The sequence below is a fragment of the Sipha flava genome, unplaced genomic scaffold, assembly GCF_003268045.1.
Source record: "Sipha flava isolate LNK unplaced genomic scaffold, YSA_version1 87_pilon_pilon, whole genome shotgun sequence".
NCBI classification, from domain to species: Eukaryota; Metazoa; Arthropoda; class Insecta; order Hemiptera; family Aphididae; genus Sipha; species Sipha flava.
This window is the reverse complement of record NW_020273629.1, coordinates 205,010-232,556: the sequence shown is the minus strand read 5'-3', so window position 1 is coordinate 232,556 and position 27,547 is coordinate 205,010. Positions and strand designations below refer to the sequence as shown.

The window sequence follows — 27,547 nt, the reverse complement described above, 5'->3', positions numbered from 1 at the left end:
TAGTACATACATACCTAAAATGTTGAGTGACTATGGAAATATGTAGAATAGGGTGATTCATTGTGATATATCATATAAAAGTAGAGCTTGGAATAATAATAATTGGTGTAATTTATATTCAGGCAGATGGATTTTAATTTATTTTCATTAATATTTGAAATTATGGCTAAAAATAGAACTCAAAGCTCATTTATAGTTAAAATATTAATAATACCCTATCATTATGATTATTATGATTAATAACTAATAATATTTACAAAATAATATGCCTCAATAACTAACATTTTAAATCCTACAAATTATAGATATTAACAGAATATATATCTATTAAAAATAAGTCCTGTTAACCAATAAGTATTTTGTAACATATTTAATATACATACCATACTTTCCAATAATAAAGAGATCAGTTTTTTTTTCATTTATTTTCATTTAATAAATAATGTTAATGCTACGTATAGTTTACCTCATTGTCAGCAGCTTCAGTCTCTACTTCTTTTTCCCAGTCAAATGCAGTTTGGCTTGGTAACTGGCCTAGATGTGCCCATCGTTCTTTGAAATTTGAGTTTTTGGTTCTTAATTTTTCAAAACGTCTGTTATGGAAAAAATGTATAAAAAAAATGATGGCATAAGTTAAGAACTATTAACTAATACAATACCGAAATAAGTGATGCTTTGCAAATTCGTATAATTCAATGTCTAATGCATTTATTCTTTTTACTTTTTCTAACTCTTCATAATTTAATAAATTTTTATAAACAGCAGAAAGAGTGGTATTGTGTTGTGTAAACGTGACTGCAAATCTTAAATTAAATGTCTCTTCAAATATGTACTGATTTAACTGAAAAAATAATTCTATAATAGTAATGAATATAAATATTTTTTTTTTAAATATTTACTTTTTGAAACTCAGTAAGTCCAAAAAATGCAATTGACAGTAAATTTCTTTTAGCACTTGCTAGCATAACTCTATCTCGTTCTTCTTGATTCATATAAGATGAGTTATAACAACCAATCAAAGATAGATCTGCCAACATTCTTGTTTGTCTAAAATATATATATATATATATTTCCAAGAACATTTTTTAATGTTCATGTTTTATTTTCATTAAAATCATCTAAACAATAAGTAATAATATAGGTAACTAAATTACCTATTAGCAGCTAAATTATAAGGACAATCTGCAAATGAATTCAATGTTACATCGGTCCAAAATGTACCATTATAACATAATGGTAACTCTTCAAGTGATGCAGTGCGACCCCCACACCAATGTCTTGACATTCTCCATGTTGCACCTCTTTGTACATGTTTGTATTCTGATAGGTAACGGCTAACTGGATCCCTCAATAAAGTAAGATAGAAGTATCTAAACATTTATATTTGTAGATTGATTAGGTATAAATGATTATTCATAACTATTATTTAGTATTTAATTACCTTCTTTTGATAGATTTTCCTTCATTTTTATCAAGTTCTGAGTCAACACATCCATTCAATTCAGTGAAATCTGCATGGAGTCCACACTTCCATCCTGTAGAATATCGACTAAAGAGCCAATTTTCATTTCGACTAGGTCTAAAACAATAGCATAATTTCCTCTTTCTTTGGCATGTACAAGGACGTTGCAAGTCTAGATCTTGGACAAGATGACGACCAAATGAAGTACCACCAGTTTTTTGTACATGCAGAAACACCATCACGTCATGTGCATTCATATCAAAACGTAATTGGTTTTCGTTCTGCATGTCATTGTAACTTACTCCTGTACCTGTATTTTTGGAACTTTTAAGGTCTAAAATAAAAGTTGTATTAATTAAAGTGAGAAAGAAAAAAAAAAAGAATTAGTATACCTACCAGACATATTGGTTGAAAGAAGATTCATTACATTCCATTCTGAATAAATTGTTGGTTTAGGGTTGTAGGACAATGAACAACGATTGTCTGAACAAATATATCCAAAGTAAATAATACCAAATAATGTCAACAACGCACAGAACATAACCAGTTTTCTCAGCGTGATACGATGGTCTATTTTTCTTCTCATTTGGATATCTTTCATCAATCGTTCGCAGTCTGACTGCTCTACTATGTTGGTGTATCCCATTTCTTACATATCATTTCATAGTCAGTCATATGGATTTTATCGGGATAGAACTAAAGGCAATTGCTGACAAACATCTTGTCCAAAAATTCCAAATGTATCCCATACATATCTACGAAATGAGGAATAATAGATGATGTTTCATCAGTATTTATTGTGTAAAAATTCAAATATTTACATCTTTAAAAAACATAATAATTGTGTTCATCTATTCAACTGTTATCACTTAAATGATAACTCAACAGTGTGATTAGTTTTAACGTTTCTTGCACTGCTTATCCCGTATTGGGTTTGTGTTTGAGCGCAATTTGCATTGACATTTTGAATGTAGTAGCTCGCCGTTCGTTACTACATCAGTACAACGCTCAGCAAAAATATTGCGATTCGTGCCACTTGTCTAGTTAAATGTTTTGTTTAAATTTTAGAGATTTTAATAGATATCACTTTTATATGAAATTCACGGTTATTGATGCACCAGCTAACTGAAAATTGTTTAATCATTTAATATTGTTTAAATTTTCATTTGCGCAATGAAGATAGTATGGATAATTCCATTATTACTGATACAGAGTTACCGTAAGTAATTTGAGAATTATTAAAATAATGAAACGGTTTTGAATATTACTAACTATATTAATAACAATATATTTTTCAAATTATTAATCTGTTGGGCTGATTGTATATATAATAATAATTTACTATTGTATTTATGTATACTAGTACTATGATGCGGAAAAGATACTTTTTTATATTACTTTTATCATATTATAATTAATTATTTATTAAATATTCTCTATTAACACAACAATATTTGAAATAACATTTGACGGCTTTACCTTACTTACTTAAATCTAATATATATACTTAAATCCTAATATATGTTTTCTGATATTGCCATATCCTCGGAATTTTAAATTTTCAATCACATTTTTCATTATTTCAAAATTTAAATAGATTATGTTAACAACAGTTTGAAGATTTAAAGTTTTTATATTTTGTAGATAAATATTTTATTTCTTCAAAACTATTCACTTTTACCAGAAATAATGTAAAAAACAAATTAATTAGAAATGTTTATAAGAGTATAAATATATATTTTTAAATTATGTATGTATAATATGTATTGGTATCATTATTCTAATTAAACAGACAACAATCAGACGCTAAGTACCTAAAACGAATTTTGGTAATTTATCGAATCCGGTAAGTGACTGTAAACATTACAAAAGGTATTTTTTTCATAAAACGGTGGAGCTTAAATTATATACTTTTACTAATAATAAATAAAATACTATTAATTTCTCATCAATTATCAAAAAAAAAAATGTTCATGATAACAATGTTATTAATGAATTAAATTTTTTTATGAAGTATTTTAAAATTAAAGATCTCTTAATTATTATTTATTAATAATAATAGTAATGAAAAAACTTGTCACATTAAGAAAACAAAATGATAAAATCTTTATAAGTATTAAACGTATAATCTTCAAATATTAGGTTTCTATGTATTTTAAAATACGTGTAATAAAAATTAATTAATATGTATAAAAATATTTGCAATTTATAATGCTCTTTATACTTTGTAAATTACTACTAGACGTATTTATACTAAATAATGATAACTATTAACGGAGACTAAGAATTTAATATTTACCCATTACTCAATTTAGATTTCAAATTTAATAATATGATTATTTATGCAAGTATTTTTTAAAGTAAATTCAGCAAACCTTCAATATGTTTTTGGTCTTATGACCGTCCTAAATAATTTTATACTTATTATATATTATATACTTTTTATATATATATTATATACTTTATTATTATTGGTATTATATATTAATTTTAGCCATAACAGTATACAAATCAATAAAGCAATTTTTAATAAATCCAAATATTTTAAAAATTTGGAAAAAATACGTAATACATTAAAAAAAAAAAAAAATTAAATAAAATATAAAAAATAAGAAAAAAATAAGTATATTAAAGAAATAATTTATTTGACATATTTATGTTTTGTGTACCTAATGGGTATTTACCAAGTTTAACTTATTGGAACTACGAGTGGTGAAGTTTATATTTATGTAATGATAATATCATGATATAATGATTAATATTAATAATATTATTTTGTAATCATAAATACATTTAAAAAGAGAATTAATTAATTTTAAGTTTGAACATAAAATCTATTAATGAGTAATAATTTTATAATGGGTAGAGTTTAAAAACAATGTAGTAATTATTATATTTAATTATTTAAAACCATTTTACTTTATATATATATAAATATATATCATAAATGTAAACTTATTTATAGTAAAATTAATATAAAATATAATGCAACAATAAATAACGTAAATAACATACCATTAAGATGATTTCTTTTTTACTATGAAATATACTACTGAATACTATGCAATCACAACACACAATGCAATTAAACACAAACAAAAAATGTATTAAGCATAGTTTGACGCAAAATGACGTTTATACTGATTGAAGGCAGTAATTATTAACCATTTAGCTGTAAGTACATATACATTGTTTAATAAATGATGATACGAGTTCATCACTATAAGATCATTTGAGTTTTAATAATGATGAATATATGTTATGCACTATATGTCTACATATGTACTTAGAACTTGCATAAGTTTGAATGGTTTAATTTAAATTTTGGACAATTATTAAAAATTATTAAAATAATCAGTGTTGTGGTGGAGCATGTATAGTATAATGACTTCTCGTATTGCATATAAAATAAAGGTACTCGTAAAATATTGTTAATTGTATGTTTTTCGTATAAATTTCGTTTTGAATATATTTCTAAAAAGTTTTCAAAACGTTTCTTTGTTTTCATGCAAATTATAAATATCTTTATTACATTTATAATTATTATTATTATAATTATGATCATTTTACATTTATTTAACATGTATAATGTACGGAAAGAAGTTAAGAATTATATTTTTAATTTAGTGATTAGAGATATATTATTTATTTATTTAGGTTTAAACAGGATAAGAATATCAATTTTTCGTAAAAAATTTAATGAAAATCAATTAAAAATATATATAATTACTAAAAAAATATTTGAACATAATTATGAATTAACAAGCATGAAATGATTGCATATTTTAAATAAATTAAAATCTGATGATATGAAAAAATCAATCTGTAATTCGTTAATGGTTTTCATAATTTTACTGTAGGGGATTTTACTAGCATAATTAATCACTTCTGTATTAGGATGGAATACATTTTTAGATTTTATATAAAAATTAGGAATATGGATTGGAAATTTTATTAAAAAATCAGAACAGTTTTATTACCATAATCATCAATATTTAATCACATTTAATGTATTTTAATGACAATCGATATCCAGTAAAAAGTGAATTAAAACTAATGAAATTACGACAGAAAAAATAAATTAAGAAACCTTCACTAAATATGACTTTAAATAGTCAGTCCGTAAAATTCTAAATATGGTTTTAGTTATTTAATATTATTCGTTATTTTATGTTTTTTATTATGTTTAAGATATATACACTTATTTATTTTACCAATTTTTTTCCACACATTCTTACCATGTTTCATCATATTTCCATGTAACAAAAAATTATCTGTTGTTCCGAGCTGTGATACTATAAATATATTTTAGACTAAAAACATGTCTTAAGACATTATAATTATAATGTATTAAATTTATATGTATTTTACGAATTCAGTGCCGCAATTACAATTTTGAGGCCGAGGTGCAAGAACATTTTAGAGGTCCTTCATCATTCTTTAATCAGCTTAAATATACCTTAGGAATATAGAAAATTTTATAAAAACAATATATTCAATTACCTCACAGTTCAGGTTTTAACGATAGTACAACGCTGCATTTAAAATCATGCGGAACCGTGTAAATATAATATGTATAATATTTGCGGAATCCAAGACTCCTAATACAAACATTTTAAGGCCCATTTTAAAGCCGGCACATGTAGTAGTTACGACACTGTACGAGCACTAACAAAATATGATTACTTACGATTGAAACCTTATTAAAAGACAAAATGGAATAATTTATAATTGAAACTTATTTGTTGTATATTAAATGAACAGGTACAATTGGTTCCCATTTACAAGAAGAATACAATCAATACTCATTTTACCAGAAGAGACCTTTAAGTCCTCGACCATTGGATGCAATGGCAGATTTAACCAACGACCTTGGAGTTTGTGTCTTGCGGGTATGTAACAATGTAATACTTATGTTTTGAAAACCGTGACGGTTCACTAGCCTGGCCGAAACGAATAATAAAAAAAATAAATATCATCATTTCCTTTAAATTATATAAAAGTATTTTTACTCCTAGAGAAGAATCCAAACAATATCAATTTTAAAAATATACATATTTAAATTGAATTCAAGGCTAAATTTATATTTAATAATAGGTACCATTTATACGTATATATTTCACAAATAACAACGCGATGTGTATATTATCTTATTATAGATACCTATATTTATGATGGTCAAATTTATGTTTATAGTTTAGTATAACACTATATATGTAATTGAAACAATTTTAATTTTAAATACGCTTATCTTTTAACTTAATTTTTTTTAAGTGATGGATAACAAAGAAAACTTCGTTACTATTACCATTGCCATAACTATTTATATTTAGATACCACGTTTAAGGATATATGATGTATTAATATCTGTCGTATCTATAGATGTTTATATTTATGTATAAAGTGGTACAATTGAATCAAGTATAATTTTATCTAAAAAAATCCAAATTTGTTGATAAAACTATCAAATATTCTCCATCATTATTTCAGTATAGTAAACTATATTTTAGGTAATAGCTGCTGGTGGTGCCATAGGAAATATTGCGTTTTCTCCATTTGGTTTAATGGCAGTATCAGTTCTTCTTTATGAGGGATCTAGTGGATATTCTGCATTACAAATAAAACAATCTCTTAATTTGCCTTGGGAAATCCTTGCTGTCAGAATTGGAGTTCGGGATTTAAATCGTTACCTTAAAGTAAATAGTTATATATTATTTTTAATGTTTTTTAAGTAAAAAAAGTTTCAATATTATTCTAGACATATTTTAAAAGTGATGGCTTTTTAAACGGCTTAACAATGAGCAGGGAGGAAGTATGTCTCAGGCCACAGTTCAAACGAGTACTAAGACTATATGGTTTTGATGATCCTAATAGTTTCTTGGTCGATTCTTGTCCTGAAAACCCGTCAACAACGATGCAACCTATATCTGTCACTACACATGGTACTGTAGTTACAGAAATGACTCCAACTAGTCAAACCATTAAAATTGCATTAAATACCACAACTGGATCAGCTAGTAACACGTCAACGGTAGCAACCAAAACTCCCGCAAAAGTAACTTACCTAGGCGATGCAAGTTTCACTATATCTAATATCGATACCAACACTAATTTACCGATGAATTCCCAAACAGTCACGATGGTTGTTGATATTGAAACACAACCATATATAAGGCCAATCGAATCGACAACTAATCAAGTGGAGAGTACAGTTTTAACCGATAAACAAGAACCCAAATCGACTTATGAAATTAATGTGACAGATACAAAACCAAACGAATCAACAGCGACTGAAAAACTTGTTATGAGTACAACACCAATCATTTCAGATGATACCATGATGCAAGCAGCAGCCACGGTGACACAATTTAATGTGGATTACACTAGTAATACAAAGGATTCACAAATGGATAAAGTTATTGATACAATATACAATAATAGTGAATCTCGTACTAGTCCTACGGACATTTTTACTACGCGGTCATACGAGAGCACAACTGATACACCCAATACTTCAAATGTAGACGATTTAAATGCAAAAGATGATACTGTTTTATTAAATAATTACGTTGCAACCGTAAAAATAAATTCTGATAGTACTATTGCATATACAGAAAGTACGATGAAAACCACCATTGAAAATGAACTGAAAGATTCAAACACAATGAACGATAGAAATATTCAAAAAGAAAACTCGACGGAGTCCATGATGTCAACAACCAATGAAATAGAGACAGAAAAATATGAAATAACTGAAAGTATTTCAACAATTACTGATCAAATAATGCCATTAACGAAATCTGAATTGAATAATGACATACCAACTGATTATGATAAAAATCGAATACCTTCAACGGCTGCAACAGAAAGTCCATTCACGACTATGAGCTCAAACAACACGATTGAAAACGAAATTATAAAAGAAGCGGAATCTAATCAACACTATCATATAGCATCTTTAGAAAAGAAAAGTGCAAGATATTTAGAATCAAATGATGATTTGCCTACTTTCAACGTTGAATTCTCTATAAGAAAAGAAGATCTTCAAACCAACTGTAATCAGACGAGGAAAATAACTATTATCAAGCCTGATAGAATTTTAACCGAGTATCCAAAACATTCTGGTATTTCAATTAGGCTTAGAGAACCAAAGAAACGTAGAAGAAGACATTTGGAACAGTGTAAATTTAAAAATATATAATACGTATTACATGTTAATCCAATACATATTATGAACATTGTTCATTCTTTTTATTTGTCAACATTTTTAGATCAAGGACGCAACGAACATTACAATCAATGGTTCAATAAATACAAGACATATCCATATCCATCTGGTTGGATGGACAGGTCATCAAATCCATTCGAGTCTACTAATTTGTTCAATTCTGGCTACCAACGTATCCCATTTTTCACATATACAGCTGTATTGCCGTTTGCATTTATTTTCGAGTTAAAGTCACAAGTTATCGAAATTCCCTTAGACGTAAGTATTAATTTAAATATAAAAATGTAATTCATTTTTGTGGTCCTGTTAACACATATTTATTTAATACGTTGTTTTAAATAATTGATTAAAAATAAGATTTTGCAGAGTAAAATATTATAGTTTATAAATAATATTTCCTAATATTTCTTGAATTTAAATATTTTGTAAATTAACTATGAAATTATAATTTAATTTATAAAAATGTTATGCATATTTCACAAATATTAAATGTGTAAACTAGTTCTAAGCATTAAATATTAAATTCTTCAACGTATAATATATTATTTAATTTAAATTGAATAATATACATACTGTTTTTATAGTTTATATTTATTACGTTATCATATTAACTGTATTTCATATTGAGTTTTAATTTATATTTCTATCATAGATAAAAATTGAATATTTATTTCCCGATATTCAATGATTGTTAGATATTTAGATCTGAAAGCAAAAGTAAACATTAGTTGCAAAATTCAAATCTTAAATCTAAAATGTATATCTAATTAAAAGTTTTTATTTATAAAGCTATAATTTGACTTATGGTAATTATATGGCCTACAGATTTGGGGTCCTGTAAAACCATGTAATATACTTCCTATTCAAGCCTTCAAATTAATTAGTTTCAGACTAATGGTATAAAAAAAGCTCCCTAGTTTATTACAAATGAATATTTTAATCATAAAGACCCTAAAATACCCACCACAAAAGAATGGGCAAAAACATATTATAACCGTTTTCACGCATAATAAAAGTGCCACTCGAATACTCGAATCCTTTCATCCGCAATAAGCCTTCCATATCTTTCCTTAGAAATGTTAATCGTCGTCTAAAAAGGTATTGGTATAAAGATTTGATTGATATCTAAAAGCTAAAATAAAAAACTAAATAAACATTTTAAGGTGTTGTTAGTGAACAATTTCCTCCACACATCAATCATGTACTGTAAATTATATACTTGTAACCTACTTATTTATTGTTTTAAATAACAGATTGTAAAAATATCTTTGAAAATAAAATTATCATTTAAGTATAAAAAATTTTTTTAAAAATTTAAAAATTTGTTAAAAACCACAAAAATAATTTTTAGAAGTTTAGTTTATGCTTATGTTACTAAAAAAACTAAAAAGGGTTGAAATTATTTTAGTAATCAAAAAGTTAATTTATTTAATTTAGATTTTAGAATAACTTTTAGCTTGTAAATTGTAATAACTACTTATTTCAATGTCATTTATGTGATGTATTGAGTCAATACTCAATGATATTTTATTGGCTTATATTATGTATACATAAAAATATAATTATTTGATTGCAAAGAAAATATGAAATTTATACGTGGTAAATAAGACATAATAACATGTGTAATTGTGTGGAGTTTATTATACATACGGTCAAATTAATCTTGTAATCTCCTGTCATAATTGTTACGCAAGAATAAATAGGCTAGATATAATTGTTATTATCAGAGGGTACTAGTAGTACTTAAGAATTACAATAATAATTTGTCAAGAAAAAAATTGAAAGTTAGTTTTAAACGTCCTAAAAGTAGGTGCATAATATTCATATATTATTTAAGTAAATACATAATACATATGTGCATAAGTACATAGGATCATTTATTATTTTATTGGTTAACGGTTTTTTTTTTGTTCATTTTAGGACCCAAAGTATACCCTGATGATATTGATGCCAAATCATCCAGATGGTCTATCGGAGCTGCTACTTCTGTTACCATCGATATCTTTACGCAACATACACAATTCTCTGAGACCAACTGCCATTCACGCAACCATACCGACATTTAAATACACAGCCAAAGTAGATTTAACTTCAGCTTTACAACAGGTGATTGACCGCCTCGAGATTGTTATAAAAACTCACTTGTTTTTTGTAATCAAAAAATACATATACAAATAACTTATGTATATTTATATAAGTGTGTATGTATAAGTGTGGTAATACAAATACATAAAAGGAAAACGTACGATTATGGTACATTCATTATTCGGACAAGCAGACCGTGCAATTTAGTGAATCTACTACTAGCATCTTCCTTAACTGTAGAGGTTCAAGGGCATAATAGCGTCAAAGACCCATACCAGTTTAATCATCGTAATTACATACGTTCTCATAGTTCGGATGACGAAGATATTATGGTTTTCCTACTCTGAGATGAAAATATAAAAACTGTAATAACTAACTTTAATTGTAAATAACAATTTTCATTTTTAAGCATAACGTCCACAGCTTATAGGGAAGAATCAAAGACGTACAGTTAATAATATATCAAAGTCGACTAATAGCACTGTTTTTTCAGTCTTAATCTGGTTACATGCTTGTTTGTATCTTAGGCGAAATCTAACAAGATTTTAGGATGACATTCTATTAGTCAAAGTATTTATGATTAACATGTTTTATAATTTATAGTGAATTTTAATTTGTATATGAGCATTAAATCATAAGGAAATAATAATTTTATGATTTTCTTTCCAAATAAAAAATATTCATTAGTTATGTTCATATACAAAAGATTTCTTATTAGTAGTATACATTTCAAGACGAAATCATTAAAAATTTAAAAAAACAAGATACAGATTCGCATTATAGAACTATAATCTTCCTTTGCATGTGAATTAAGCTAGAATTAATATAATTTTAATATTTTAACTTTACAATAAAAGTTCATTTAAAATTTTCTCCAAAGTTTAGGAGCAATTTAAGTGCTTTAAATTTCATACACGTAAAATCACCAATTCCTTACTCGATCCAATCAAAAAAGGTTAAATGTATTTTATTTGTTAGTACCACTTATATCTACATTAATCATTCATGTTTATTTATATACTTTTATCCTCTTTATCTTTAATATCATCTGTGCCCTGCACATAGGTTCCCATAGGGGGCGGGGCAAGACGGGGGATTTGCCCCCTGGAAAAAATTAATTGAACAGTTAATATCAAGGTTTGCAATTGAATAATTGCGAAGATTTCAGTTTTTATTTAATAACGACTAAATCGTATATAATTCTGAAATATTTTATTGTTTGCTAAGAATACATTTTTTATTATACTTTATAGTTTTTGTCTTAATTATGCCCCCCTTTGATAAATTTCCTACGGGCGCCCATGGTCCTGCCCACATACCAATTGTTAGTCATTACATTTAAACTACCTATCTTTTTTTCAATCTTCCTCTTTTATTTTATGTTTCATTATCCTAATAATTTTTACTGCCTTTGTATCATCTTTCTTGACATGTTTGATCCATTTTAACCTATTGATGACGGGTATCATATGAGTTTACATACATATATATATATACATATCCCCTATTCTAAATTTTCAAGTCACTCTCTTCCATTTTCTTGTCTATTACCAAACATTTTGATTTGTGCAATTTTGGCCGACCTTACCACTGGACATTGTGTCATAAAATCTTACTTATATTATTTAACCACTCAGTTAACATTGTAAAATATGTTACAATTACAATAATTATATTTTTTCGGTTTACAGGTCGGTATCCGAGACGTGTTCTACAGGTATAGAGCGGACCTTTCGTTCATGTCACCAGATGCAAGGCTTTTCGTCAACTCGGTGCAACAAGTTGTGTCCGTAACGGTCCAAAAGTATAACACGCCACCGGGTATGTTTGTAAAGGGTGAGGTGTGGTAGTTATTATATTATTATATACGTCAGATGAGGTATTATTGCAAGCTTGTACACAATTTATGTACTTAATAGTCTTAAATTAGTACCTACTTAAACGTATTTACTGAGATTCTTTGATAAACGGACTTTACATATAATAATTATGTATTTACCCGTGCGAAAACGACAATGTCGGTGACATACTTATATAATAAATGTATATATATTATGGTACTGTGTACACGGGTGAGAACGAGCACTGGTGACCGTGGAAAATCGTATTTATCCACCGTCGTCGTCCGTTTAAAATCGGATTCGTGGACGCGGTGGTATCCGCGGCAGTAGGAAATTGCCGAAAAAACTCTTCACGGCTAATCGCTTTCGTCCTTCGGCAGTGACGCTATTTTTATATATAACGTTATATAGGTGAATGACTAGGTATTAAGTATTTGCGCGATTCTACGCAGACCACCGGGTATCTATACAGTATACTTTACTCACACACCTATTTATAAACCAAAGTATGAAGGGGAAATAATATAATACATTATAAACAATCAAATATTGCGTAAAATCAATTTTAGAAACTGGTAAGTTTTTTAATACGCTTTTTTTTAATCAATAAATCATAAAATAATTTTTTATCTTTTACAGATATTTTATCCTAATAAATATCAATTATTTTTAGTATTTATCAATTTATACAGCTATTATATTACACAGGAAATGGGTATACAACGACGAAGTGATAAACGGTCAATCCAATCATTTCAATTATCAAACATAAATAATTTATATGATTTTTAAATAAAAAACTTAAGATAAAGGGGACTCACGTAGTATACCTATTATAATGCGTGGTGCACTTATAGCCGAGTATTTTATGATTATTATAAAATATTAACAATTACCTACACATTACACGCACTGCCGGTGTACACGGTTGTATTCGTAGGCGTAGTACAGCAACACGATTATTATATTGTATCTACATCCGGCGCAGTGTGTCTATTCACAATATTTTCTTCTCGGTTGATCGCTTAACCGAAACGAAGTAAACACATATTGTCCTCACATGCGTGCAACATGCATATATTTGCAATTGATCTTGAGCAATAGATCGGATCGATTTTTTTTTACTACTTAAAGAAACACAATTAGAGTTTAATCGGTACACTTACATTAGATTACGTCATTCGCTGTTTCGTGTATCTACAATATTTGGCCCCAAACAACAATTCTTTTCACGGCTGTAAAGAAAATCCTCTACTTGAAATCCTACCCTTTCTAGAATTTGTGTTACACCCAACTGGTTCATAAAGATAACAGCTTATCACATCATATTTAATCTTTAAAAATCGTTCGCAATTCAATTATTTCTCATGGGTTTAACATTTTGAAGTTAAATTACGATTAAATCCTCAAACGAAGTGAATTGAAGATTTTGATTTTATGAATAATGAATTAGAACTTATCTTGTAAATTAACTAGAATGAAAAACTTCTCATTGATATGTGATTTTTTTTGTTCGATTTTCAAATTGTAGTTCTCACTATAGTTGCACCATTGTGTATCTATCATACATTTATATACGTAGAAATAGACGAACCAGAACCTACCGGAGCCGTACCGAGCCATTTTTTATCTTGAGGCAGAACCGAAGCAATGCGCCCCGGTTGTAGGGTTGTCACACTCACAGCTTTTAATATGTATAATACGATTAGGAAAAATCTGAAAATTGTAAATAGGGTTCTAGTAAAACAAGAAATAATATTTCTTAAAATAAGTTAATTATTTAATACTTATGCTCGCGCCAGCATTAGGTGCCCAAAGCAAGTGCCTCGCTTGCCTCACCCTAGTTACGGCTCTGTCACCTACTTGTTAAAGAATAAATGAAATAAATGTACACATGGTGTCATTTGAATAGGAAAATAGTTTTTGTAAACAAAGTTTTCGGCTTTTCAGATTTAAAATATTAAACTTCGTTTTTACTCTATTATTAATGTTTTTAACAAAACCTTGTGTACAAATATGTACAACAGCGGTACGTCAGTGTTTTCGATTTGTACATTTTTTTTTTTTTTTTTTTTGCAACCTTACGTCGGTCATTTAGGGTCATCGAGTTTAGATTATAAATACAGATTGTCCACAAATTCCTATTGGTCAACATTGACACATATGTATATATTTTTGTAAGTATTAATTCGTCAAGCAAAAAATGTCCTTAGTTCCAATTATGCACGATAAAAGATCAAAAAATTCAAATTCTGAATATTGATAAATGACAAATATATTACACGGTATATACAGAAGAGGAAATGCAATTAGAAATTTTATAAATAAGAAGTAATCAATAAATTTTCGTGAAAAAATAACCTTCTATTTATAAATTCTCCAACCGATAACTAAGTTGTTTATTTATAGTTATTAGGTGCTAAATATATTTATTTTAACCTATTAGTTAACTAGAAACATTTATTATAGGCAAAAAATGTAAAATTAATCCGTGTCCGATACGCTGAATTACTATTGATTTAAAACAATTAGTATTTAAATTTTATTGTTATAATTTCGTAGTTCTAATACACAAATTGAATTATGAGACTATATAATTGAATATTTAAGGTAAGACGTGTCCAAGGCGAAGTTAACCATCGCATCTATCGCGGCTATACTGATTTTACGCGATTCCTATGGACTGGCGTCCAATGAGTGATTACGAATGGGCAGCTGCGATCCGCGGCTCTTCTCAGTCGAAAGCAGTGTTCAGCGATAATCACCACTGACTTGCTATTTCTATTTTAACTGTAATATACTACATATTATAAATATCATGGACAAATCATGTATTTAGTTCAAACTTTACTAAGGATAATAAATAATTGAACTGTTGACGAATGATCCAAAAAAAAAAACTCACATTTTATTATTTAATAAATATCATTTAAAATTTTTTAAAAAAACATTCATTTGGATGATTTTATATAAGTCAATTTTTATGGATTTAAGTAGGAAAATAATGTCATCCTCCTCCAATAAAAGCTGCACAATTATATTGTAGTTAACGATTTACATATTGACCATATTGAATACTACTTAGAATAGATCTCATAGTACGAGTACTAAAACCACACTATTTTGATGAGCCACAGCAGCCAGCCGCTAGTGTAGAACAGGCTGACATCAGCGACTGGCTGTGCCTAGGACAATACCTTAAGAAATTAACTTGAAATTGTTGACTAGGAATTTTACAATTTGAAAATAATAAAATTTACAAGAACAAAGAAATAAATATATGAAAAATTCACTATTATTCAAAAAACATTATATTTGAACTATATAGATTTGAAACTTAAGATATCTAATGCTTCATTATGGGTATAATAAAAAATCCTTGTTCTTTTAATAATCTACCATAGATTTTTATTAGAAATTTTATCACAAAATTATTACTTAAGTTTTAATTTTTTTTTCTCAATATTTTTCAGTTTATGAAATACAACGAATGTATGTGAAACAGGAATTTGTAGTGTCAAGACCATTTGCTTACTTTGTGATGGACATACATACTAAAGTCAGTCTTATCGCTGGAGTTATGACTGATCCATTAGCATCACCCATTTGGAACTGATAATTGGAAATTATGTAAAACAGATACATAGTTTTAGATTGATTACATAATTTTTTTTTAACTGAACTGTATAGAAAAAAATAAAACATGTAAAAACTAGTTGTCAAAAAACATTTGTTATTTAATAATGTCAGAAGAACAATGTTAATGACATAATGACAAAATAACTTTTATTTATTTGCCCTTTTTGGCCTTGATTTTCCTATGGTAAAATTCCAATTCTTTGCCTTCTAAGATGTAACCATCAGCACGTCCACATTGACCAGGTCTGCTAGCCAAGCATGCTAAAAAAAAAAAAAAAAAAAATAATAATGAATAAGTAGAGGGTTTTGTTATAACAAGTTTATAGGTATAGCTCAGCGGTCGCTAACTTTTGGACCTCATGGACCACTTAATACATACTCTAAATTCTACGGACCACTTTTAGCTTAAAATAACTTTTTACATAAATACCGTAAAATAAATCGATAAAGTATTTTACTCGTTTATATTTAACTTGTTATTTTTATTGTTTGCTAAAATGGATCTATTATCTATATAATACCATGTCCAGGGTCTTTTTTTTTGGGAAATAACTACAAAAAGATTCTGTAAATACCTAATGTCAAATTTTTCTGGGGACCATTTAAATTTTCTCATGGACCATCGGTTGGCGACTGCTGGTATAGCTAATTAATATAATAGCAATATTCAGAAAATTAAGATATACATTTCATATGAATATCATATTAACGAGATTTCTTAAACATCATAATATTGCTGAATATTAAAATAATTAATTTTTCCAAATTATTTATATAAAGGAATGAAAAATAATGTATCAAATAAAAATTCAGGGTAATTATGTAAAATATCATGTAATGGGATAGATATTATCTCCCATTTAAAAAACAACCTGTCATAGAATTTGAACACAGATTTATTAAATTACCTAAAAAGTATAAATACATTAAAAAAAAAAAAAAAAAAAAAAAACGCTCAGTGTAACTATGACAATAAATGTTCATTTGATTGACAAATATTAATCAGAACGATTAATATCTATAATTCAATATCACTAAAATTAAAATTAAATATCATCATGGCGTTAATAAAATACTACTTTCAAATAAAACCAACTAAATTCTACTCACCCAAGAGACGTGATGTTTGGAACTGTTCATCAATTGCAGGTTCAACTTTGGCGAACTTTTGTCTCTTCTTGTATTTAACCTCTGCCTTTGTTGATCGCTTCTTATTTAATACAGCATCCTCAGCATCAGTCTATGAATATACAAAATAATTATTATAACTAGAGACTAGATTTATATGCATTTAAAAAGTGTCAAATATGATGAAAATATGCAAAGAAAAATTAGCTAAATATACAGATATATGCATTATGTTACACTTTATAAAATGTGATTTATTTTTTTGAAATCCACTTTTATGCCAAATAAAATTCTATTTTATTATTAAAAAAAAAGAAAAAAATGATAATATTCACTAATTCATATTTTAAATCATTTAAATTAATCTATAACTTTTAGGAAACAAAAAAACGAAAAAAAAAAAAAAATCAAAAAATAAATATGTTACGATAATTTTAAGTTACCTACTGCCAAAAAACGAATAGAAAACTTAAAAAAAAATACAAATATTTTAAAATATTTTTGAAACTTAATTCCAATTATATCAATTCATACTCTATTCGAGAAGATTACAAAATTTACTGTTAATTAAAATAGTTAATTTATTAAAAACACATTAAATTTGCATGTTAAATGTATTTATGAACAAATATACATTAACTCTCGAAATATGCAAAATATGTAATATAAAATTTGGTGATATGAATTGTGGACATTTCAAACCTCCATAGACGTGCATAAACTTAGTACAAACATGCAAATGCATATAAATCTGGGCTCTAATTATAACATACAGGATATTAGATCTTTATCACTTATTGATAAAAATGATTCACCAACATTAAAAAAAAGCAAGACAAATTTTAGTAAAGCTACATATAGCAGATTATAATAAAATTAATTTAGTTAAATTAGAGTGCTGCGGAATAAATAATTTCATCAAGAGAAATAATTAGGAACCAAAATATTACTTATCATTCAAATTATGTTTTCATTTTTCAGCTTTTTTATTATTTATTAGTTTTGGAAAAAGTAATTAGGTACAACAAACTTTTAAAGTTAAATGATTTAGTTTATTTTAAATTTTTTCTGCCCTCAGATAGTACATGGTCATCAATAATCAGATGGCAATTCCTATCAATAAGGTTCATCATTGCAGGATATAATTGTTTATGTATGAAAGAAATTAACATCAGAGCGCTGCGGAATAAATTATGTCTTCATATGACAAATCAGGAACCGAAATATTACTCATCATTCAAATAATTTTTTAATTTATAAACATTAAATAAAGTGTAATTAGGTATTTATATACCTTTAAAGTCAAACGATTTAATTTATTTTAAATTTCTTCTGCTCTCAGATAGTGCATGGTCATCAATGATCAGACGGCAATTCCTATCAGTAAGGTTCATCATTGCAGGGTATAATTGTTTATATATGAAAGAAATTAACATCAGAGCGCTGCGGAATACATTATGTCTTCATATGACAAATCAGGAACCGAAATATTACTCATCATTTGTTATTGATTCACTCAGTTTTTACAAACAAATATAATTGTTTGTTACATTATTATTACATTACTCTCAGATAGTACACGGTCATCAACATATCAGACGGCAATTCCTATCAATAATGAAGGTTCATCATAGAGAAATGTTATTTAAGTATAGAAAAAATATCAATACAATTTTTAAATAATAAGAAAATATATATATACACATACTAATTTTGTTGTCTTTCTTCGGCCAATAGGTAAAGCATAATGACCTTCATACCATTGACGGAATGGGGTAGCATCAATTACTACAATAGCATTCTTCACCAAAGTTTTCGTTCGGACCAACTCATTGTTAGACGCATTGTAGATAACATCAATGATACGAGTTTTAGCAGAAATTCCTTAATAAAATAAATAATATAATATTAAAGTGACTTATTAAATAAATAAATTATTGTACCTTCTGAACCCCATGAGAAATTTCCTTGATCCAATCTTAATGCTCTGTATTTTTTGTTACCTCCTCGGGTTCGAACAATGTGAACACGACGAGCACCAAGCTAAAAGTTTTTTAAAAAGATAATTATAATGTACAAATATATATTATTAAAATCTTAAAACAAAATTTTTTAAGAACAAAGAAACCAATTACAAACATAGCTGATAATTTTACTAATCATTCTTTTAATAGTTTCATTTCTAAAGAATGTAAACAGATATATTATTTTTAAAATAGCTTTAACTTAGTAATTAACTAACATAATAAAAACAATCAAATAAAGTTAATCTATTTCAGGATATTAATAAGCGGATTGATTAAAATAATCACAATAATCTTCAGATAGACATCATATCTCATCATAAATAGACATAACTTATAATAATATTCCTTAGTAAAAACATTTATAATGTAAAACCAACTTAATTATAGAAAAAATAACTCAGTAATGATATGAATAAAGCACATCAGGACGTTAGAGGTGAAAATAGTAAATATCGTCATTCAATATTCAGTTATATGTCTCATCATAAGTGCATTTGCTAGGTAATTCATGATTGTAAGAATTAAGAAGTTGTAAAACAAATAAAATCAGAACATTGAAGGTGATAAAATATAAATATCTTCATAAAAATATTCAGTCTTTAGACTTTAATGCTATTTGACTAGTAACAATCAAATATACAAATTAAATAAATGTAATACCTCAGCTGCGATAACAGTCAATATGAATTGGTACACAGAGCTGATTTCTAGAAAATCCTAACATACAACCTATTATTCATGAATCACTACGATTTATTATTATTTATTTAAACTCCTTTATCAAACGGATTAATGTAATATACCAACAAATATTTTATCGGTATTAATACAAAAATGTCATACCTTGGTGTTGGCGGCCGGGCGTCCTAACTCATACTTCCTCTTCTTGCGGAGTGGCTTGCGCTTTCCTCCGGTCTTCCTACGCTTATGCCAGGTATCACGCGATATACCTTAAAACAAAAACGTAGACACATTTTAAAAACGGGTCGCCTAAGTGTTCGAGCCAGTATGCCGAAAATCGGCGATCGAATCGCTGCGTATTGCGTAGAAATCGAATTGGTCGACACGGCACAAACGGAACATAAATAATTCGGATATAAATAATAACTGGCGAGCAGGATGTAAACAGATAAAAAATTACTCACCCATCTTGTGTCTCTAACGTGAATGTGACGTTAGAAAAATGAAAAGAAAGGAACGCAGCCCCGTGAAATATAAACAAACTATGGACGACGACGTCTATTAGTACATTTAGGTTATGTCCGCACGCGTTTTCAGAGTGGGGGGCGAACGGTTCGATAGAGTATAACCATTGTTACCAATATTACCGTGGCGTGATTTCAATATGCCAATACCAATTTCGGCGAATAATATTCCGTTGTAATGCTAAACTTTTCAAAACTTCAAAAGTTTCATGTGAAATTGTTGACCCGTTGACATGTGAATCCTAAAAACATAAAATTTCTCGAAGTCGGTAAAATTTTCTTCTCTTTCTTAAATATCCATTAGACTTGTAATAGTTTAAGGTCGGATAGTGTGGATTCATTCTGCCAAATAGGCATAATATTCCGAAATGGAAAAGACAATATCTATTGGCAATTTCAATATCTTATCACACCACTAAAATAACAATAATTATACACCTGGACATTATCTTTTATCATGGTGATACATATTCCACACATTTTACTTGTGGATTTAGATAAATAGATTGTATCTAGTTTTTTTTTGTGGAAATTGTGTGCTCCCATCGTATTCACATTCCCCGGACTCTGGGGTTGTGAGTTTCTATTTAGAAAATTCTATTTTTTTTATGTTTTGATTTAAAATGCCTGTAAGTATAGCCCTCGAAACTATAAAAACTTTACTTTTTGAAACAAACATAAAGAATTGAACTGCAACTAAAAAAATTGTAATTCGTGCTATTGATTATTTTATTATATTTTTATATTTAATTTTATTTAAATATTGACAGTCAACCTATTATATTCAATATATTTTATTAAAAAAAAATATATATGTATGAAGGTATTTTGTTTTTGTCAAAAGAGAAAATTGATAGACTAGATATGAACTGTGAATCTTGCTATTTTTAAAATTGATCATATGATTTTTTTATTATTATAATTTTTTTATTGTTATATTTTTATTTTTTTAATTTACTATATGATGATTATATTAACAAATTGATTATTTGAACTTTAGATATGATATAATAAATCTTTAAATGTAATTTGTACCGATGTATCTACTTATAATGAACAATTTCCTGTACAATAATATAGAATATATATACCTTATTGAGTTCAACTATTTAAAACAATGTTAACTATTAGTTAAAAGAAATAATTGTTTATTATCAATCAAATCTACATAAAAATAAAATAAAATCCTGTTAAACGCTTACTACACTACTTCATTTCCCTTATATATAAAACCACTGTTGTCAACATAATATATAATATCAATATTGAATAATCTATTTAATGTGATCTATTTTTATACTTAAATGTAAAAATAGTAACAATTAATAATTATTTAGTTAGCTAAAAGTATACTTCATCCATCTGCAAATGATGATTTACGGTGCCATAAACTAAAGCGGCTTGTACCACGTCCTAATTCATATTTTATGGATATCAAGTGTCCTGGTAATATTTTTTACATAAATTGTTATAACAAATTCTAGTAGCTTATATTTTATTTTTTTAGGCTGTTACAAGATAAAAACTGTCTTTAGTCATGTTCATAAAAAAGTTACATGTGATGGTTGTCTAATAGTACTTTGCAGGCCTACTGGAGGCAAAGGAAAACTATCTGATGGTAAATTAATTATACTATTATTATTATATATGTAGTACATTTACAAAATATTTAATAACCAATGTATGAACTAGAAGTAGAAAATATGAATTTTCTATTTTATATTAAAAGTGTACTTTTTATTAGTACATCTCAGTGTAAAATAATAAAGGGTTTATTCAAAAAAGCATATTTTACTGATTTGACCAATAATGGGCAAATTCTGCTTTAAATTTTTTTTAGCAATCAATTGTTTAGTGGTTTTATCTTAATTTGAGTGTAGATTTGTTTTTTTTTACAGCTAATTTGTATAAATTGAAATGAACATTTTAAATTTAAATATTATTTATTTATAAAGATAATATTAAGTTTATAATTTCTTACTGCTTCTGTTTTAATTAATGTGCCACAATTTTAATTTTTAAATTATGAAATATTACTGATGAATGATGATTAATTTAGTTATGTATTTTTTACAGGATGTTCATACAGAAAAAAGCATTAAGAAATTCTTCATTGATTCAAAATAATGTTCCAAAATATTGATCCGTCAATAAATACAATTTTATTTTATTAAAATCATGTTTATATGATTTATTAATTTTACAAACTAAGTATATCTGATTTTAAATACAAATAAACAGTGGCGTATTTATGGGGAAGGTGCTGGTGGGTAACTTATTTATATTTTTAATACAACATTTTCTTTAGGACCATATAAACAGTAATATAAATGAAATAGTTAAAGAACCAGTGATTATATGTAGATGAACATTTCAATAATGATCAAGAAGTGAGTTTACCTATGTTTTTACATAATTCAATCATAGATAAATTAATTAAAATTAGTTACATAGGTGCATACCTACATAATTACATATTATTATTAAATAATTTTAATTGTTAAATGTACCTATATAGTACCTATTTATTTATATACTGAAAAAATTGCTTAGGAAATTAGTTGTGCCTATATTTGCAACTCAAACCTACTTGTTGAAAAAATTAAATTCTAATAATTTAGTTACCTACATTATGTTTTAAAACAAACTATTAAAAATTTTAATTTAATAATTACTTAGTATTTACATATTTTAAACTCTAACATGGAAATTTGTTTGTCAGTCCTTGCAAAACGAGCAGAAAGTAAGAAGTTTTTGAATAATGAAATTTAGACATCGTTTTAGTCTTGTGCTCGAATGTATAAAGTATTTTTATGTTATTCTATTTGCACCGCAGTACAACAGAAATATCTGAATATATTCTTTTAATAGTATAGTATAATAGAAATATAAAAAATTAGAAAAAATTCTATAACTTAATGAATTTAATGAATTTTAGAAATTGTTAAAATAAAAATTAAATAGGTACAGAGGTATAAAAAAAAAAAAAAAAAATGAAAATTTTCATCGGTTGAACAGCAATTGTATAAAGAAATTTTAGGCCGGTCATATCTTTCTCTGCCTGGGCGGAAGTATTCTCAGTCCGCCCCTGAACTTTGAATGGAACTTTATTTATCCCGTTTTAATCCCGTTATTGCCATATTATTTATTATATAAGTAATAAAAGCTTGTAAATAAAATATCTATGTATGAAAAAATTTAAAACAGTTTTACTCGTATGTTTAAAATGTGAAACCAAAGTTAGAAATAATAGATAAAAATTTTTGTGGAACGAGAATCAGGTCCTGATGCCGACAAACTATAAAATTGCCAATTTAATAATAATTAAAAGAAAATATTTTATTATTTAGGTTATTTTACTAAAAAAGGGTAAAGTAAAAAGAAAATAATTGTTTATGATATGACAGAGACTTTGACTTTAACTCGCGAGATTTGTGTGCATATGTGTGAATTTTTGAGGATGAGGTTTTTTATTTGGGGGGGAAGTAACAGCTGTCCCGTTCTTTTATTTTCTTAATATGGTCACCCTAATCTATGCGCAACATAAAGTAATCTAAAGTAATAGGTACCAGTTGCTCGCATGGTCGAGTCATCCCATGAATTTTTTTCAACAGCTTTTTTGTGTAAATGTAGATCATTTCATAGAAATTATACTATAAAACAAATAACAATAATTTTGTTACAAAAATGATTTTTATTTTATTTTAACACAAAATTATATGGATCACCACAACAAATTGTTCAATAATAAATTAGATCAGCGATTCCCAAACTGTGCATCGCGGTGCTCTAGGGGCACCATGACTATTTTCTAAGGGCACCGCGGTCTACATACAGTTCATAACAAATAGTTTAAAATGTATAAAATTGTTTTTTCTTATGGTTTTCGTAAAAACTTCATAGCGAATAATGTAATATTTTCTATTGTATATTCGGATACTCTCATTTTAACCTTATAATAATTTTATGTAATAATTATAATCATAATAACAATAATTTTTATTTATTTATTTTTTAAGTTTAAAAATGCATTCATTTATAATTAAGTTAAATTTTAATAAAATTAATAAAATTGGTTATCAATAGGTTTTTTTTTTTGTTCTGAAGTTCACAGCAGGGTACCGTAGGTAAATTGGGTCCAAAGAAAGGTACCGTTGAAAAAAAAATTTGGAAACCGCTGAACTAGATAATAAAACTGATCAAAATTAATTTTATTCGATCATTAGACGTTTCGATGAACTAGTTCATGTTATATTGATGATCAACAAAATATTGTGACAAATCAAAAAAAAATACAAAATTATTGTTATTTTTTTTATAGTTTAATTTTATGAAATGATCTACACAAAAAATGTGTTAAAATAAATTCATGGGATGTATTTGCACACCCTTGCATCCCACAAATAACGCCATTGCTCAAAACATTAGATTCTGAGAATGATTTAGAGCAAGCAATTTCTTCATTAGAGCTAATTAATTTTGAATCAATCGAAACAGAAGTAAGTGAAGATAATATTTTAGATCAGGTCTCAACTGCAAGTGAAAATAATATTTTAGAGCAGACCTCAATTACAAGTGAATCAGTATTAGAAGAAATTACAATTTTTCAAGATAAAATAAATAAAAAGCTAGCTGTAAGTTAACATCACCAAGCAAAACGAATGAAAACTGATAGTATCTTGAAGTAACCAATCGTTTCAATCGGTACAAATGTAACGTTACCTGTACCAGATGAAAATAGAAGTAAAGGAAATTCGAAAAATATCATAGGTAATACATTATTTTATATTTATAAATAATAATCATAATAGTAAGTGATGTACTTTCATTTATTAGGTGTTATAATGGAAGTAACAACGGGCGACTTGTATAAAATTGGTACTAAAAATGGCATTATTGTACAACTTGTAGTCGTAACCAATTTTCATCTTGTGATGGGGTAAATATATTAAATATAAATGATATACCTACTGATAAAATTTCTCTAAGAGCTGCAAATATAAAAGAATCAATGTTTGAAGGACAAGGTTTTTTTAAATGTTTTTGTACACGTAAACGCTATAATAATAAATGTATACCTATGTAAAGTAATATGCAACTCACGCTGTCATAAATCACTTGATTATAAAAATAAATAATGATAGAGTATATGTAATAAATAATAATATTTGATTTTAGTAATATGTAGTTGTATAATATTTTTTTTATACGAAAAATTGTAATTTATATAATATGTTTTTAAATGTTGTGATTTGTACAATGATTGTATACATTTCGCAATTTGTACAGTGATTATTGTACACATTGCGAATTGTATAATGAACTTGTACAATTCCGGACTTTGTATGTAACATATAAATTGATTGTGTCAAAATAATAATTTACAATAAATCCTTGCAATATTTTTTTGTTTCCTTATAATTTCCTTACATTAAGAACACTATTTTATACAATTTTAAAAAGACCTATGGGGGGGGATCTGACCCCCACATCAGGGACGGGTTTTATCACTAACCAAGGGAGAGGCTAATGGAGGCTTAAGAATTTAGTTAGTTGGTTTTTTAAATCTATATAAAATTTTAAATTACAGAATATGTTTTTGAGTCCCTCGTATGTAAGTAATTTTTTTCACAATAATGACAAAGTTTAAATAGTTAAATTATTGGTATCAATTTTGATCTGAAACCATTTTAAAATATAGGTAAATACATATAATTAACTAGTGTATTTTATAAGGAATTTTCACTGGGCGACAAAAAAATGTTTTTCTCAAAATAGTCAATGTAATACCATAGTACGATTATAGTCTAACACGTTTGTTTCGCATTATTTCGCCCTATCTTTCAAAATATTGTCGACAGAGTATAATCATTAGGCGACATTTTGTCGCCTAGTTAACTAGTTAAAAATTGCATTGGAATCAACTACAAAAGTGAGCTATTTATTTATAAAAAAAATATATATATAATAGGTACCATATTCATCAATGACCATCAATTGACGATATTTTAATATAATTTTTAATATACCTATAATAATACTTTGCTTTGTAAAATAGATAGCTTAGTCCCAAGAGGGGGGACTTATGCCATCTAAGCCACCCCCTTAAACTGGCCCGTTCCCCACATTCTCCCTTGTATACGCCCCTGGTTCAATAAAAACTCCAACCGATTATGCGCCATATTATAGTTTTCAATAATACAATATTTTTAATTGTAGGCTTTTAAAATTTACTAATTAACTTTTAATAAATAAATAAATATTTTTTTTGCATATTTCACATTTTTTCATGCATATTTTGCCTTTTTGACTCTTATAACATCCGAACCCTAATAGTGAACATTTTTTTTGAATTTTTATCTTAAATACAGCAGTGGTGCCAAAGTGCTTGAAAAATACTATGATATTGTGCATCAAGAGACCATTCACTACCATATTTATTTTTCTTTATAGTTAAAATTCTTTATACATAACATTCTGTATCCACGGCCAGAATCCAATACACAAAGGTGGGCCCCCAACCTACAAAATCTAATATGACATCTGATGTACAGTATATGCGACCATTTTACTTTACATGATTATTTAATTTTTAAATTATAATCATCTTAAATTAATAATTTAACAAATAGTATTATTTTTATATCATATAGCAATATCAGTACCTAAATCATGCAACATCAAAAAAATATTATTTGTAATTTATAGTTTTATCATTGTTTAATGGGTTTATTAAAAAAATTTCCAAATCAGCTCACATAATAAATAATAATTTATTACTAGTCCTGTATAGGGGTTAGGTTAGATTAGATTAGGTATATAAATTAAAAAAATAAAAACCTTTAAATATACATTTTATTTACATGGTTATCTTTTAAAATATTAATATATATATATATATATATATATATATATATATATATATATATATA

The 27,547-nt window shown here is 26.8% G+C and overlaps 4 protein-coding genes and 1 long non-coding RNA gene across 8 annotated transcripts; 3 read left to right on the top strand and 2 right to left on the bottom strand.

The window, feature by feature from the left end:
* Positions 1-264: 264 nt before the first annotated feature.
* On the bottom strand, positions 265-2,310 carry LOC112693490 (heparan-sulfate 6-O-sulfotransferase 1). The gene is made up of 6 exons (XM_025568584.1): positions 1,859-2,310; positions 1,442-1,796; positions 1,155-1,370; positions 900-1,047; positions 660-841; positions 265-593 (listed from the first exon to the last, which is right to left on the bottom strand). Exons 1-6 carry the CDS (start codon positions 2,106-2,108, stop codon positions 452-454), a joined length of 1,293 nt encoding a protein of 430 aa, XP_025424369.1. The 5' UTR covers positions 2,109-2,310; the 3' UTR covers positions 265-451.
* A 99-nt stretch (positions 2,311-2,409) lies between these two features.
* On the top strand, positions 2,410-16,343 carry LOC112693489. Of its 2 annotated transcripts, none has more exons than XM_025568583.1 (8): positions 2,410-2,681; positions 6,227-6,354; positions 6,973-7,158; positions 7,221-8,643; positions 8,734-8,948; positions 10,611-10,796; positions 12,467-12,596; positions 16,090-16,343. In XM_025568583.1, the coding sequence occupies exons 1-8, from the start codon at positions 2,636-2,638 to the stop codon at positions 16,230-16,232; spliced, it is 2,457 nt and encodes an 818-aa protein (XP_025424368.1). In that variant the 5' UTR covers positions 2,410-2,635; the 3' UTR covers positions 16,233-16,343. The 2 variants fall into 2 exon arrangements, with proteins under 2 accessions (XP_025424368.1, XP_025424367.1); XM_025568582.1 differs by having other exon boundaries at positions 12,467-12,611.
* On the bottom strand, positions 16,330-20,669 carry LOC112693491 (40S ribosomal protein S8). The gene is made up of 6 exons (XM_025568585.1): positions 20,556-20,669; positions 20,254-20,360; positions 19,327-19,426; positions 19,092-19,267; positions 17,366-17,495; positions 16,330-16,516 (listed from the first exon to the last, which is right to left on the bottom strand). Exons 1-6 carry the CDS (start codon positions 20,557-20,559, stop codon positions 16,407-16,409), a joined length of 627 nt encoding a protein of 208 aa, XP_025424370.1. The 5' UTR covers positions 20,560-20,669; the 3' UTR covers positions 16,330-16,406.
* A 380-nt stretch (positions 20,670-21,049) lies between these two features.
* Positions 21,050-22,791, top strand: LOC112693492 (40S ribosomal protein S27-like). The gene is made up of 4 exons (XM_025568586.1): positions 21,050-21,244; positions 21,953-22,061; positions 22,123-22,233; positions 22,692-22,791. Exons 1-4 carry the CDS (start codon positions 21,239-21,241, stop codon positions 22,715-22,717), a joined length of 252 nt encoding a protein of 83 aa, XP_025424371.1. The 5' UTR covers positions 21,050-21,238; the 3' UTR covers positions 22,718-22,791.
* A 49-nt stretch (positions 22,792-22,840) lies between these two features.
* On the top strand, positions 22,841-26,015 carry LOC112693447. Of its 3 annotated transcripts, none has more exons than XR_003149476.1 (3): positions 22,841-23,005; positions 25,137-25,385; positions 25,452-26,015. It is a non-coding gene; the product is annotated as an uncharacterized LOC112693447 (long non-coding RNA). The 3 variants fall into 3 exon arrangements; XR_003149477.1 differs by having other exon boundaries at positions 24,937-25,385; XR_003149475.1 differs by lacking the exon at positions 22,841-23,005 and having other exon boundaries at positions 24,655-25,385.
* Positions 26,016-27,547: the final 1,532 nt, after the last annotated feature.